This window comes from Colias croceus, chromosome 7 (genome assembly GCF_905220415.1).
Source record: "Colias croceus chromosome 7, ilColCroc2.1".
In the NCBI taxonomy this organism is placed as follows: Eukaryota; Metazoa; Arthropoda; class Insecta; order Lepidoptera; family Pieridae; genus Colias; species Colias croceus.
The window spans coordinates 5,833,061-5,850,702 of NC_059543.1; the positions used below are offsets into that span (position 1 = coordinate 5,833,061).

At 35.8% G+C, this 17,642-nt stretch overlaps 2 protein-coding genes across 2 annotated transcripts; one reads left to right on the top strand and one right to left on the bottom strand.

The window, feature by feature from the left end:
• Window positions 1-138: 138 nt before the first annotated feature.
• Window positions 139-2,050, bottom strand: LOC123693480 (MYCBP-associated protein-like; the record flags this gene model as incomplete). Its single annotated transcript, XM_045638631.1, has 2 exons — window positions 139-1,387; window positions 1,575-2,050. Coding segments are annotated over 2 exons (1,725 nt in total), but the record flags the coding sequence as incomplete, so codon positions are not given.
• A 10,651-nt stretch (window positions 2,051-12,701) lies between these two features.
• On the top strand, window positions 12,702-16,537 carry LOC123693234. Its single transcript, XM_045638235.1, has 2 exons — window positions 12,702-13,281; window positions 15,722-16,537. Exons 1-2 carry the CDS (start codon window positions 12,844-12,846, stop codon window positions 16,535-16,537), a joined length of 1,254 nt encoding a protein of 417 aa, XP_045494191.1. The 5' UTR covers window positions 12,702-12,843.
• The last annotated feature ends 1,105 nt before the right edge of the window (window positions 16,538-17,642 follow it).

The window sequence follows — 17,642 nt, forward strand, 5'->3', positions numbered from 1 at the left end:
TGTTTTATTTACGCTACTCTACCGAAACGGAGGTTTTCAATTCGAAGTGTAAAGTACCTACACTTCGAATTTGTATAAATAATAATATTCAGCATACATTGATATTGAATTGATAAATAATTATATTCAGTATACAATTCAACGACAGAAATCAAATTGGATCCATCTGTTCAAATCCAAACTGCTCAAAGCTCCTGCACACATTTCTATTGTGAAAGCTAGATGTTCGTACATTCGTACGTAAAGTATATTACGAATTGTGAAGCTTGTTGTAGAATCCAATGAATTAATAGACACAGTACTTATATCAGCAACATGTGACTGTCCAGAAACATCGCGCCTCAAGAGATGGTATAATCTTAAATATTCCCAGTCAAATTTGTCGGCTAACTGACCGAGTAGCAAATTAACAGCTCTATATTTTTCTTTCAAAAGCTCTTCTCCTTCTAGCCAAGGCTTTAAAAGATGGAGATGTGATTTTTTAAGGAGTTCAAAGTATTTCATTCTATCGTCATACATTTTCTCCATCATTGCGGCTCTCCAGCTAACGATAGAGAGATCCCACGTTTGTCCAGGTAACATTTCGGTATATAAATCGTTTAGATGTAGAACTTCGGTTTGATGATAGAAATAAATAGGATTTTTCATAATAAACATTTCTCGTTCTAATAGATAATTCTTGTATGGATATGGTGGTGGTTGTATGCTAACGGCATTCATTATTACCTCATCCAATAAATGTAAGACGAAGTTTCTTATAGCAACATGCTTAATTTTCACATCTAATTTATATGCTTTTCTTCTAGTTCTCTCTATATTTTCGACGGAGTCAGCGTTCAAATTGATTACAATTTTCTCAGCTAAAGTATCAAAAAGGCAAATATTGCATGTACTAAGTTCCCAAATTTCACTATAAATTCCTGGCTTGTCAGAAATGAAAGTGAAATAAATTATTTTTTCTTGACCAGGATAAATAGTGTCTTCATTCTTGTTGAAAAAGAATACTTGCTCAAAGGGTTGTTCCGGAATAAAGGGAAGTGATCGCTTTATCTTTTTCCAACAATATCTTAACATTACGGTACCAACATTTTTCAAAAACAGTTTACATCTTCCAGCTCTATTAACTGGTGTATTAAAATAATATGACCACGAGTTACACCATTCATGTCCTGGTTCTTTCTGCATAGCTGTTAGGGCGCTTGGTATTTTTTGATCTGGTATATCCTTAACAAAAATTGTATTGTTAACTTTTAGTGCGTAAATGGAACTGACAGCATAGTTGCCATGACTCATTACTGTAGAAAGAATAATCTTTGGTAGGTCGGGTATTTTTGGTGGAGGAGGCTTCGGCTTACTACCTAGTACAAATAGTTCTTGCATATCTGGCCTGAAATAAAAATAAGATTTTTTTATTAAGTATATAAAATAATATTCGAATAGGGTAATAATCTGCCTGCGAATAAGCAGAGTAATAATCTGCCTGCGAGTAATAGCTACTGAAGCATTTAATTTTATACTAAAAGGTCAGTAAACTAATTGAACAGACTTTTTATTAATAAAAAAATTACACTTACCGGTAGGGATCAATTTTATCGATCTTCTCCTTAAGGTTTTTTTCTCTTTCGTCTCTATATTTTTTGTACTCATGATCAATATTGGAACACGGATTTCTTTTCGATACACCGCTGATACCTTTCTCTGTCTCCTGAATGTACTTGGGTACTCCAACATGCTGTATAATTCTGGGTTTTCCCATTTCAGCTCTCGTCCTTTGAACTTCATAAACTGATTCACAGTAACAACGCTGTTTTAATCTAAGAGGTTGTTCCCATAAGCAACCTCTAACAGTTGGCTTCTTTTCAATTTGAGCATGTTCTAATACTTCTTTTCTTTCCTTGTCCTCGCGGACCTTTTCCAATAAATTCATTGTTAAATCTGCTGGTGGTCTGTTGGTTTTCGCAGCTAAATGTTGTGTTTCCTCTTTTCTTATTTGAATCCATTTTTCCCATACTAGAAGTTCTCTGTCTGGGTAGATTTTAATTTCCTTAAATTTTTTTTCGTTATCATTTTTCTTCATTTTCAGTACTTTGTTTGTTTGTACTAAATATTATAAAATAATATTAGCAATATCAATGTTACATTGACATTTAAGTAATTTGATATTTCTTATTAAGATTTGTGGCTCTCTGACATATAAATAAATAAATAAATATTTCAGGACAATTTTCACTCACGGCACAATCTGATCCCATACTAAGCTTTCACCGCTTTCACTTATGTTAAACCAGATCACTGATAAACATAATATATAATTTTAAATAAATACTTACTTTTATACATAATTATTAGCACCCAGACACAGAGCAAATATCTATGTTCATCACACAAATATTTGCTCCGGGTGGGAATCTAACCCACAACCTCTTGCTTGGAAGGCAGAGCCACTAACCGGTCAGGAAAATAATGGAACCGGCACCTGATCGCCACAGTACATTCGGATCTGTGATTGTGATTGGGATCCTTTTCGGATCGGATATTCGTTTTTGTTTAAAATTTTATTCAAATGGTGTCAATTCTAGTTTTGCTTATTTATTTATCGAAAAAAAAAAATTCGGTAGAAATCGTATTTCAGCTATTTCACGCTACAACCCTAGGCGTGCAACGCAATGGCAGAACATTTTCAGTAGGTATTATAAAAAAAACAGGATTTTTTTTAAATTACACAATGCATGTAAAATCGTCCATATCATTGTGTCATGTGATGTGTACCTACACAGTATTATCACGTATATATTAATAATTATTATTTTATTTAACCTGTGTGTATATTCTTCAATGCTTCAAATCAAGCTTCAAATGTTCAAAACAAGTTCAAAATCATAATTCATATTTTTTGATAAATAAACTGTCAAAACATTACACAAAATCCAAAAATGTATTTATTCTAAAAACATTTTATATAAAATTAAAAAAAATTGATTAAATTTTAAGTGAATTATGATCAAAGTAGTAATACCAAAAGGTATTGTCAATCATTACGTTTGTTTGATTTGATCTTGTTTTTTAAAAATTAATATTATGAAATACAATATTTTATTCACAAATTATATATTAGATATACATTCTACTTATACTGTACTATTTCTGTAAATATTTTAGCTTATAGGACCACAAACATTTTTACCACATAAACCTTCACAAATTCAATCATAATATTAATAAGTTAATAAGATTAAAATAGAGTTTTTCCTATAGAAGAGGAAGAGGTAGCACCTGTAAAGGACGAAAAAGTAATCCCTCCAATTGGTTCAGTGGAATGGATTTATTACTTAAGTGAAATTGAAGGCAACCTACCAACCCCTGTCGAAGTTTCCATTACAGACTCACTGAGATACACGTGTCCAGAACTGAAGTGGTACAACTTTGATGTTTACCCGCATAAGATCAAAATTACCAATACAGGATATACGGGTAATATTAGAAAGAAAGAAAATTCAGCTTTACGATTAGCATTTGGCGATTTATTTTTATTACAAAGATAAGAATTTCTAACCTTTGGAATGTAAATTCATGTATCTATGCAGCCTTGATCTAAAATATCACGACAGTGAGATTAACTTAAAACTACCCCCAGTGGAGCTCTATTCATTAATAATATCACTGCTGAGGAGCCCCTTTCTCTTATTTCCTTTGTTTCTGACGGCCAAACTTTGTAGTTAACAAATTTCTAACCCCTATTTGTACACGGTGAGGTCAAAATTTGTAAGCTTTGTAATATTTAAACCATACACGGTTTCGTTTTGTAGTACATAGTTTCGAATGGATGACCTGAATACTAACAAACTTAGCTTAAACTTAAGTTTCACGTGGTGATAAAGGTCAATGACCTTACTGACCTTACTTCATTCTTCATGATATGAATATTTTTTCTACTTGTAAGTTATTTTTGACTTTAGTTTCGACCTATCACATCAATACAGCTGCTACTGACGGGTACTCCGGGATTGGATATAATAAATTATTGAATTGTTAATTACACACGCATTAAGAGCTAGCGCGCAAGAGCAACTTTTTTCTACGCAACTATTTTGTCTCTCCCATCAACTCTATGGGCTAGTAAGAAAGTGCGCACACGTAGCGACGCAACTTCCTATAGAGTTGATGGGAGAGACAAAATAGTTGCGTAGAAAAAAGTTGCTCTTGCGCGCTAGCTCTTAATGCGTGTGTAATTAACAATTCAATAATTTATTATATCCAATCCCGGAGTACCCGATAGTTCATGATGAGCCGAGTCTATATTTCATTTTTATTTTAAAATTTTAAAGTATTGTTGGGTGCGAAATGGCGAACAGAAAGGCCATATCTAGAAGGTGGCCCTTTTCTCGAGAAACATGTATTATCCCAAATTCACTTTCATTGGGGTGCTCATATGATGGAAGGCAGTGAACACACGGTTGATAAGAGAAGGTATCCAGGTGAAATGCAGGTATAGTTAATATTGCCAATTATGTCAATCAATCAATCATCAGCCTTTCGATGTCCACTGCTGGACGTAGGCCTCTCCTAATGCACGCCACTGAGCCTGGTCGTTGGCTCTTTGCCGCCAGTTATGGCCAGCAACCTTGCGGACGTCGTCACTCCACCGTGTAGCAGGGCGTCCTACGCTACGTTTGCCGAGTCGCGGTCTAAGACATGTGTGCCCCAGCGGTTGTCCGTTCTGCGGCACATATGACCAGCCCACTGCCACTTCAGCTTGCTAATTCGTTGAGCTATGTCGGTTACTTTTGTTCTCTGGCGAATTACTTCGTTTCGGACTTGGTCCCTCAGAGAAATACCGTGCATAGCTCTCTCCATAGTTCGCTGAGCGACTTTGAGTTGGTGGACCAGTCGCACTGTCCGTGTCCACGTCTCGGCTCCGTAGGTCATGACTGGTAGGACGCACTGATTAAATACCTTTGTCTTGAGGCATTGTGGTAGTGACGACGAGAAGACTCGACGCAGTTTACCAAAAGCTGCCCAACCCAGCTGTATCCTCCTGTTGATTTCTCTCTCGAAATTGTTCCCACCTAGTTGGAGCGTTTGCCCTAGGTAAACATACTTTTGAACAATCTCGAGAGAGACTCCTTGGATGTTTATCGGCTCCGGTAAGACATGAGCGTTAATCATTACCTTTGTTTTCTCTGCGTTCATGCGGAGTCCGATGCTTGCGGAAGATTCAACTAGGTCGTTCAACATTTGCTTCAGCTCTTGCAGCGATTCAGCCATAATGACAATGTCATCGGCAAATCGTAAGTGTGAGATGCACTGAACGTTGATATTGATGCCTCATCCTTTCCAATCCAGCGTCCGAAACATATCCTCTAACGCGTTGGTGAACAATTTCGGCGAGATAACGTCACCTTGTCTTACGCCTCGCTGTAGATGGATACATTTCGTACGCTGGTTCTGGATTTGGACGGACATGGTTGCGGCCTCATACAGTGATCTCAGCACTTCGATATATTGCCAGTCAACCTGGCAGCGCTGCAAAGACTCCAGAACAGACCAGGTCTCAATGCAGTCGAAGGCTTTCTCATAGTCCACAAAAGCAATGCACAGGGGCTGATTGTACTCTTGGGTTTTCTGTACCATCCGCCGCACTGTGTGGATGTGGTCTATGGTACTGTATCCACGGCGAATTATGTCATTAAAATTAATTGTATACGGCAATTGCCAAAGTATTTTAATGGAAATTATAAAAATACAATTTAAATAAGGTAAAGTATCTTAAATATATTTTAGGTTACGTTTTTCAAAGCCGATTATATGACGCAAGACGAGGCGTTCCGACATCCTGACGGAGTAGTTATAGTCTGTTATATGATCAAAGTAAGAATGATTTTTTATAACATTTTTTTTGCCTATAGCATCATTGGTGCAGTATTTCATTAATGTATAAGTGATTCATCACATTATCGTCATTTATATTGTTATAGTTTCAAATTTATAGATTGGAACTGAAGTCTCTATAAAAAGTCGAAAAGTCGAGTCTATGTAAACTTTAAGATCACGGAATTAATTATTTGGTATCCAGTTGTCTTTTATTTGATTGTATAACGAAAATTGCATACGAATTAATTATTTCTTGATTGGTTTCTGATTACGTATGTCAATCTCTAGTTTGTCTATTGTTCAAATTTTTTATGAAATTAGCTTGCCAGTTTGAGATGCATGGCTAATTATTATTGGTGCTATAGTACTATATTATGCTATTAGTATACTGTATACTAGCTTACGAGTAATATCACTTCCAGTATGGTGTAAACCCCGATGAACGCCTCAGCTGGATTATAGAAGGTTTTCCAAGGATCCAAGAAGCTCAAACCCACACGCGTGTAGGCCCGCACCCCATGTCGCACTTGCTTCCAATGTTTTACGAAGATTATTTTCTATATTGGGGCAGTTTGCACACAGTACGAGGCGAAAATTTTGTAGTCAGATGGTTGGTGCCGAGGAAATCTTTGTTCGCTTCTTTAGATCAGGTAACAATGTTGAATATGGCATTCAAATGCATTAAAGCTAAAAATAATAGAAAAAAAATTGATCACGAGGCGCCCCGGATTGGCGTAAAAGGATGCGGGTTCGAGTCCCACCTCGTGATCGAATTTTTTTCTATTCTTTATAAATTTATAATATGTAATCAATGTCTTAAGGCTGCAGTCTAGCAAAATTGCGTTTTCAACAAGTTATTTGACAATTTTTTCCCGGCTATTGAAATGATAAACTGATTTTTTTTCTTGTTTATCAATAAGTGCACGCATACGCAATGCTCGTGAATTTTTTCACATTTATAAAGTTGCTTTATGTTACCTTAATCAGGCCTTCAAGATAAGTCTTTTTCCCCCAAAGACATTTCGAGCTTAGTTTGCGCACTCACTACGTTGGAAGAGTTGCAATTTATACAATTTGATCAACGCATTATTATCGTGTTCGTGTTCGTGTTCGTGTTCGTGTTCGAATTTGTGTTTGTGTTTGAGTTCAAGTTTGAATTCAAATTCTAATTCTAATTCAAATTCAAGTTCGTGTTCAAGTTCGTGTTCGTGTTCGTGTTCGTTGTTCATGTTCGTTGTTCGTGTCGTTGTTCGTGTTCGTTGTTCGTGTTCGTTGTTCGTGTTCGTTGTTCGTGTTCGTTTTTCGTGTTCGTTGTTCGTGTTCGTTGTTCGTGTTCGTTGTTCGTGTTCGTTGTTCGTGTTCGTTGTTCGTGTTCGTTGTTCGTGTTCGTTGTTCGTGTTCGTTGTTCGTTGTTCGTTGTTCGTGTTCGCTGTTCGTTGTTCGTGTTCGTTGTTCGTTGTTCGTGTTCGTGTTCGTTGTTCGTTGTTCGAGTTCGTGTTCGTTGTTCGTGTTCGTTGTTCGTTGTTCGTGTTCGTTGTTCGTGTTTGTTGTTCGTTGTTCGTTGTTCGTTGTTCGTTGTTCGTTGTTCGTGTTCGTTGTTCGTTGTTCGTGTTCGTGTTCGTTGTTCGTGTTCGTTGTTCGTTGTTCGTTGTTCGTTGTTCGTTGTTCGTTGTTCGTTGTTCGTTGTTCGTGTTCGTTGTTCGTTGTTCGTGTTCGTGTTCGTTGTTCGTTGTTCGTGTTCGTTGTTCGTGTTCGTTGTTCGTTGTTCGTTGTTCGTTGTTCGTTGTTTGTTGTTCGTTGTTCGTTGTTCGTTGTTCGTTGTTCGTTGTTCGTTGTTCGTGTTCGTTGTTCGTGTTCGTTGTTCGTGTTCGTTGTTCGTGTTCGTTGTTCGTGTTCGTTGTTCGTGTTCGTTGTTCGTGTTCGTTGTTCGTGTTCGTTGTTCGTGTTCGATGTTCGTGTTTGATGTTCGTGTTTGATGTTCGTGTTCGTTGTACAAAGAACAACGAACAACGAACACGAACAACGAACACGAACAACGAACACGAACAACGAACACGAACACGAACAACGAACACGAACAACGAACAACGAACAACGAACAACGAACAACGAACACGAACACGAACAACGAACAACGAACAACGAACAACGAACAACGAACAACGAACAACGAACAACGAACAACGAACAACGAACAACGAACAACGAACACGAACATCAAACACGAACATCAAACACGAACATCGAACACGAACAACGAACACGAACAACGAACAACGAACAACGAACACGAACAACGAACAACGAACAACGAACACGAACAACGAACAAGAACAACGAACAACGAACAACGAACAACGAACAACGAACAACGAACAACGAACAACGAACACGAACAACGAACACGAACAACGAACACGAACACGAACAACGAACAACGAACAACGAACAACGAACACGAACAACGAACACGAACAACGAACACGAACAACGAACACGAACAACGAACACGAACAACGAACACGAACACGAACAACGAACAACGAACACGAACAACGAACAAGAACAACGAACACGAACAACGAACAACGAACAACGAACAACGAACAACGAACAACGAACAACGAACAACGAACACGAACAACGAACAAGAACAACGAACACGAACACGAACAACGAACACGAACAACGAACAAGAACAACGAACACGAACAACGAACAACGAACGACGAACAACGAACAACGAACAACGAACAACGGACAACGAACAACGGACAACGAACAACGAACAACGAACACGAACAACGAACAAGAACAACGAACACGAACAACGAACAACGAACAACGAACAACGAACAACGAACACGAACACGAACAACGAACAACGAACACGAACAACGAACAACGAACACGAACAACGAACACGAACAACGAACACGAACAACGAACACGAACAACGAACACGAACAACGAAATTGATTTGGAATGAATGCAGAGCTTTATGCAATTGATTATATTGTATATGTAGTATATTATTATTAGTCTGTGTTATTATTTATATGTTATGTATCTTATCGGATACAGAGCAGAGTTATTTGCTTACAATAATTATTTAATCGCGTTTAACTATCTTATCAAGAGTTCAAAATATACAAATAACTTTTATGTAAGTAGGTACGAGAATAAATTCTGTCCGATTGGTTTTCAGATGAAGCAATTTCGAAAACTATGGGACCCATGGGATGTACCCAATCTCCGCAACTTTAGACCGCTACAAGAACGAAACGATCGGCACGTACTGTTTATTAATCCTCATTGGAATCAATATAACTCTCTACTACCTATACCAAGGGTGCCAGAAAATTCAATATCTGTTTTGTCGCCGGAATATGTGGCCCATCCTTGGATGCTACCACCACAGAACTCTTACATGCTGCCGAAAAAAAAAGAAAACGCTGACTAGTTCAACTTGAAACCATGCAGTAATTTTTCATGCCCAAGGTTAACGTAGATGTTTTTCTTATAAGTAACGATTTTCTTTTCTAAATAATATAGATAAGATATAATAATAAAATACGACCAGGCTGTATCAATGAATAGGATTCCTTAGGCTGGTTGCAGAGCTTGACCGACCGTCAGTGCGTACCGTCGGTCCTGACGATACGCATCAACATGACAATACGCGTGCGTATGGTCGGTCTAGCTCAAGAAGCTTATATCTTATACACTGGAGATTTCGGTATGAACATTTGACGTGTAACAAGAAAATTGTTGTGTTTTATCACTTTCACACCTAACTTGGTATTGCCACTGTTAATACGAAGTTTTCCCAAGGCTACTATGTATGCCGTAATATTCTGTGCAAAAGGTTATTTTTTGTACATGAGTTTGTTGATAAATTGCCAACAACGTCATTCAGAAGCATTGTTGGATGAGACAATTATTATTTATGATAAATAAAATAAGTATCTGGACCAATTATTAAAAAGCGAAACTCCCTGATTATGGGTAGCTACCATAGTAAAATTGTAGCAACTCTCACTTTGACAATATGGCATAAGTGTCAAAAAAATTGCGTCGCTTCGAATATTTAAGTTAATATTTTTGCGTATTTAATAAATATTTTCCGAATATAAATAATGTATTGCATTGTGAAAAATTGCAGAAGTGTTTGGACACCAAATTCTGGCATAGAATTTCACAGGTAAGTGTATATTTACGTTATTTACAATATTCCTCAATACTCCTGCATTTACCTGTTTAGAATCATTTCAATGGCAAAAATTGTAAAATTTTGCATCATTTTAGAAAGCAGTCATGTTAAATTTGTTATTTTCCTAATACTTTATCATTTTTCAACAAGTTTTCAATAAACAAAATTAACAAGTAAGGTAACCATGATGACGAGTTTTTAAGGATAGTGAAGAGAATATATTGTAATAACAATATTATGATGAAATTTAGAACACCATTTTCAAGATTTTTACTAGTAATGAAACAACACTCGACATCGGTATTGCACTCACATGTAGTTATAAGATTGTTCGTTTTTACATTGAAATTTATACTTTTTTAACTTACCTCATATTTTTTGTTTTAGGTATTTCAGCTTTCCAAAAAGTAAAATAAAAAGAAATATATGTGCCCATCAAGGGTAAAATTACTGAGGATTACGACCCAGAAAAAAATATCTTTTGAAAAATAAACTTTGTAAAGTTAGCTGAAATTTGTGCAAGGCGTTTATTATAAACAGTTTTTCTTTGATGATTTTGGCTTGAAATTGACCCGTCGAAGCTACGCGTTTAAAAAGAAGATCTGAGTAGCTTACATTTTGGTAAACAGCATCTGATGCAAAACACAACTTTCCTCTATTTACAAAGGATGTTAATGCTATATATCGGTTCATATCCAGGCTTTGTAGCCAAGAGTTATTTAAAACTTTCATTCTATACCAATTAAAATTGTATATGTATCTATAAAGTATGGCCAGTAATATTATAATATAATTAATACTGTTAAAAATATATGTCGTTATTATTTATAGACCATGATTTTTAGTTTTTTCTATTTCGAAAATACAAACCAGTGTGGTCACCCACAGAAAGAGACAAAAAACAACACTGACGTCATTCAAGGTTATATTTTCTTGTGACAAGTCAATGGTCATAGTGCAATCTCCAGTGTATTAGATATAAGCTTCTTGGTCTAGCTATGAACGGTTTTATGAATTTCCATACATATGACAAGCGCGACTGACGTACGCACTGATGGTCGGTCAAGCTTATGTAACCAGCCTTATAGCATCTACAGACGCTCCGATTTGGTTGGTGCCAACCAAGAAGCTTATATCTAATACACTGGAGATTGCACTATGACCATTGACTTGTCACAAGAAAATATAACCTTGAATGACGTCAGTGTTGTTTTTTGTCTCTTTCTGTGGGTGACCACACTGGTTTGTATATTCAGGATTTTTCGAAATAGAAAAAACTAAAAATCATGGTCTATAAATAATAACGACATGTATTTTTAACAGTATTAATTATATTATAATATTACTGGCCATACTTTATAGGTACATACAATTTTAATTGGTATAGAATGATAGTTTTAAATAACTCTTGGCTACAAAGCCTGGTTATGAACCGATATATAGCATTAACATCCTTTGTAATTTGAGGAAAGTTGTGTTTTGCATCAGATGCTGTTTACCAAATTGTAAGCTACTCAGATCTTCTTTTTAAACGCGTTGCTTCGACGGGTCAATTTCAAGCCAAAATCATCAAAGAAAAACTGTTTATAATAAACGCCTTGCACAAATTTCAGCTAACTTTACAAAGTTTATTTTTCAAAAGGTATTTTTTTCTGGGTCGTAATCCTCAGTAATTTTACCCTTGATGGGCACATATATTTCTTTTTATTTTACTTTTTGGAAAGCTGAAATACCTAAAACAAAAAATATGAGGTAAGTTAAAAAAGTATAAATTTCAATGTAACACATGTGAGTGCAATACCGATGTCGAGTGTTGTTTCATTACTAGTAAAAATCTTGAAAATGGTGTTCTAAATTTCATCATAATATTGTTATTACAATATATTCTCTTCACTATCCATAAAAACTCGTCATCATGGTTACCTTACTTGTTAATTTTGTTTATTGAAAACTTGTTGAAAAATGATAAAGTATTAGGAAAATAACAAATTTAACATGACTGCTTTCTAAAATGATGCAAAATTTTACAATTTTTGCCATTGAAATGATTCTAAACAGGTAAATGCAGGAGTATTGAGGAATATTGTAAATAACGTAAATATACACTTGCCTGTGAAATTCTATGCCAGAATTTGGTGTCCAAACACTTCTGCAATTTTTCACAATGCAATACATTAATTATATTCGGAAAATATTTATTAAATACGCAACAATATTAACTTAAATATTCGAAGCGACGCAATTTTTTTGACACTTATGCCATATTGTCAAAGTGAGAGTTGCTACAATTTTATTATGGTAACTACCCATAATCAGGGAGTATCGCTTTTTAATAATTGGTCCAGATACTTATTTTATTTAGCATAAATAATAATTGTCTCATCCAACAATGCTTCTGAATGACGTTGTTGGCAATTTATCAACAAACTCATGTACAAATAAAAACCTTTTGCACAGAATATTACAGCATACATAGTAGCCTTGGGAAAACTTCGTATTAACAGTGGCAATACCAAGTTAGGTGTGAAAGTGATAAAACACAACAATTTTCTTGTTACACGTCAAATGTTCATACCGAAATCTCCAGTGTATTAGATATAAGCTTCTTGGTGCCAACCATATTGGAACCGACATGGCAACCATTCCGACATTGCTACAGATTGTCCGACGGTTGGCCTTCCAGCTGTCAGTTGACCATAGAGTTAATATAATATATGCAGTTGACTTTGTTATGAAGTAGTGAACGGACGTCTTGCCTCATGCCACCGGTATTATCGAAAAATGCTAAAATAGCGTTGGTTGCAGCAACCATTGTTGCTACAGCACCGCTGCAAAAGGAACAAAGGAAAAAACGAAGAGAATGGGCTAAATTCTACTATAGAAATAGAGAAAATTACAGTCATATGCGGCTCCTTAAGGAATTGGATGATGAAGATTTCCGAACATATCTTCGAATGACTCCAGAATCATTCGATGAAATATTAAATCTTTTGAAAAGATATATAGCGAAAACCGATACAGTTATGAGGCAAGCTGTAACTGCCGAAGAAAGATTAGTGGCAACTTTAAAATATCTCGCGTCAGGAAGAGAATATAATGATCTTAAATTAAGCACATGTATATCACCACAACTACTGTCTGAGATAATACCAGAGACCTGCGAAGCTATCATTAGAGTACTCAAAGATTACCTAAAGGTATGTATTCAATAAAACAACTTTAATATATAAAAAATAGTTTATTTATTTTTCTAAAGTAATAGTATACATAGTATAAAACAAAGTGTCTTTCTCTGTCCCTATGTCCCTTTGTATGCTTATATATTTAAAACTACGCAACGGATTTTGACGTGGTTTTTTTTCAAACTCAAATTCTTCTTCTTCTTCTTCTCTTAAATAATGGCTCCTAAAACTCAAACTCAAACATTTATTTATTCAATTAGACTTCTTCGAGAAGCACTTTTGAAACGTCATATTTTTAACATTTACTACCGATTCGGAAAGCAGCATCTATGGAGAAGAACCGGCAAGAAACTCCATAGTTGCTCTTTTTATAGATAGAGCGATTCAGGGGAAGGTTTTAGTACATAATTTATTAGGTTTTAGACAAAGGCGGGCGGAAAGCTAGTAAAAATTAAAATGGAAAAGTACGAATATCACTGAAAAATTACTTTTTAAAAATCAAATATTTTTTTAACTCCTTCCCCTTTCCTCTGACTACCTGTTGTTGATTGCTGCTTATCCCCTTGTCTGTTATAAAATCTTTAGAAGAACGATGTCAAAAAAATCGCATCTGTGGACCCCGCTCCTGGAGCTTGATTATACCGTGACGTACCTTCTGTCGTATTTTTTACAATTGTATATCGTAAACTATATCTTTCCTACTCAAACTAACACAAAATATCAACAGAAGAACAAGGATGGCATACATCCACATGTTTACATAACAAAAACGTAGCTACGAGCGTCTCTAGCGCTTTAAAAAGTTACCGTCCAACGTCTCGATTTCGCGCGCAGCGCCGACAGCGTCATTGGGTTTAGTCATCGATTTTAGGAATGTTTTACAAAGGTTTCATATGTCTTTTATTGTTTTAACGATTCGTAAATGAACACTATGCTTTATCATGACATCTGTCATCAAATAAATGTAACAGAATTCATCCTGTCAGGTATCCAAAGTTCAAGAGGTACTTTTTTCAAGTGCTTTTTTTGTTGTTTCATTTCTCGTAACATAAAAACTTCTTACAGCCAAAACTCTTTTGTAGTCAAGTATAAGAACCGAACTTTAATATAAGTTAATAACCTAAACCACTTGGATTGAAGAATAATTAACGGTCCCTATTTTTTGCCCGGCGCTCGGCCGCTCGGAATGGCTAATGTTTTTGTAAGCCTTGTATTTTAAAAAAAATGTATAGGAATGAATGGTTTTTATTATTTAATGAGTTTGTATATGTATTATTGTAAATACAATAAAACCTTTTTGTATGAATAATTATTTATTTATTTATTTTTAACGAGTTTTGTACAATGAACTAAAAAAAATTGCTCACCCTGATTTCAAGCTAGAATTACTTATTTATTGCAAAGTAATTTATGACTAAGATATCTTTTATATATTAGCTTGTTTCATAACGATTCGAACGATATTAGTTATACCACAGACTAATAATAATATACTACGTATACAATTATACCACAGACTAATAATAATATACTACGTGTTATACAAAGTAGCTCCCTACAAAATTTTAGAGAATATATCGTCATTGTTTATAACTCGCACGGTTTCGCGCTGACCACGCAGAATGGCCTTCACAGATGCGCGAAACCGTGCAAAATGGCCGCCACAGCTGAAGGGTTAAGTAATTAATTAATGAATTGGAATCTAATTGTTGCTGGTATGATGATGGTGGAAGCTGAGGTAATGTTGATGACGTTGATGGCTGACTGAGTTGAAGTGATTGTGATGTATGTGAGTACTTATGTGATGGTGATGGCTGACGATGCTGTGGGGATGGTGATGGTGATGGTGCAAATGGTGACGGCTGGTGATGCTGAGGTGATGGTGATGGTGATGGTGCAAATGGTGACGGCCGGTGATGCTGAGGTGATGGTGATGGTGATGGTGCATATGGTGACGGCTGGTGATGCTGTGGTGATGGTGTTGGTGATGGTGCAAATGGTGACGGCTGGTGATGCTGTGGTGATGGTGTTGGTGATGGTGCAAATGGTGTCGGTTGGTGATGCTGTGGTGATGGTGATGGTGATGGTGCATATGGTGACGGCTGGTGATGCTGAGGTGATGGTGTTGGTGATGGTGCATATGTTTGTGGCACCTGCTGCTGGTACGCGTACCCCTGACCTAAATATTGTACTGATCTTCTTTTAATATTTATTGAGGTTTCAAAAGTAAGCACTCCTAGTTTTGCATAGAACAATGTTTCTCCTATTAATTTTTCGGCGAGGCATCTTTGTACTTTTGGGAGCTCCTTGAGCTGAGAACTCACGGAGTTCCCGAAAGCATCAGCTGATGTGCCGTCACCAGATATTAATATTTTAGCAGACTCTAGTAATTCCGACTGTTTCTTTAAAATGTCATTTTGCTTTCTTCTCGTAACGCGTTCTCTTTTTGTTGCAGGTTCCTGAAACAGAAAATGACTGGTTACAAATAGCTAAAGACTTTGAAATAAAATGGCAATTTAATCATTGCTTGGGTGCTATTGACGGCAAACATGTTATTATCGAGAAGCCGCCAAAATCGGGTACACTGTACTATAATTATAAGGGAACTTTTAGCATAGTCCTGCTTGGTATTGTGAATGCAAATTACGAGTTTATTTATGTAAATATAGGTTCTAATGGCAGTATTTCTGATGGTGGAGTATTCAAACATACAACTTTTCATGAAAAAATGAAATCGAACCAACTAAATTTACCATCACCTTCTATTTTACCGCATTCAAATGTTATCGCCCCATATTGTTTTGTGGCAGATAATGCATTTGCCATTAATGAAAATCTTTTAAAACCATATCCAAGAAGAAATTTGACACATGATCAAAGAATTTTCAATTATAGACTCTCCAGAGCAAGAAGAATTGTAGAAAATGCATTTGGTATTTTAGCTGAACGTTTTAGAGTATTAAAAAGACCAATTCAAATTAATGTTCATAATGTACCCAAAGTTGTAATGGCTTCATGCACACTGCACAATTATTTAAGAAAAAAGTCATCAAACTATATAACAAGAAATTGTGTTGATACCGAGGATACTGAAACATGTACTTTTCGGCCAGGAGACTGGAGATTAAATGACAACTTAGTAGGCCTTAACAGAACAGAAAGGCAACGTACTGCAGATGGTAATTCTGTTAGACAAATATTCACTGAATATTTTAACAATCAGGGCCGGGTACATTTTCAAGAAAGAATGATTAATACTATGAATATTTAAAGCTTACCTCATCATTATGTGACTGGGAAGAATCCGTCTCCATATTATCAATAACCTCTGTCGTCGGCGTGATTTTTTCATCCAAGAATAAGAGGTGTTCATAGTACCATAGTGATGGCGTATGCACCTCATCGTTTCCAGCGCCACTAGTCTTGCTAGCTTCCACCTAAAATATGTAAAATATCCAAATTTATTGTTTACTGAAACCCATAGTTGTTTTATTTCTTCAATAAAGTACTTAGAATATATTATAATGATTTTTTTACTTGTTAAGTATTGTCAAAACATGTTTTGATTTACCACTATGTATACTTGCTAGTCTTGCTACATCAAGACATGTTTTGATATTGCGCAGCCGTATATCACTTCATATTTCTCTTGTTATTTAGACTGTAGAAGCCAGTCTAGGGAATGGGCGAAATCCTTTAGCAATCATGTCATCCATACTAATATTATAAATGCTAAAGTAACTCTGTCTGTCTGCCTATTACTCAATCACGCCTAAACTACTGAACCAATTTTCATGAAATTTGGTATGGAGATATTTTGATACCCGAGAAAGGACATAGGCTACTTTTTACCCCGGGAAATAGGATAGATTTTATCCCGGAAATCCCACGGGAACGGGAACTATGCGGGTTTTTCTTTGACTGAAGAGTTCTTTCTTGAAGAGTTTGTTTGTTTGAACGCGCTAATCTCGGGAACTACTGGTCCGATTTGAAAAATTCTTTCGGTGTTAGAAAGTTCATTTATCGAGGAAGGCTATAGGCTATATATCATCACGCTAAGACCAACAGGAGCTGAGCCACGCGGGTGAAACCGCGGGGCTCAGCTAGTTCATAATAAAACGCAATAAAAATAACTACGTTAAAAACAACCGACTTGAAAAACGGAGAAGTAAAAAATAAAAAAGATTTGATATTATTAATTACCTACTACATATTATTTAGATGTGCTATTTATTAAATAGGTTTGATATTTATTAAATACTTTTTAGTGAATCAAAGTTTCTACATTTCATTTATATGTCATCGAGATCAGACAAAAATGCTCATAAATTAAAAACATATAAAACACATTATTTATTTATATACATAACAGGATA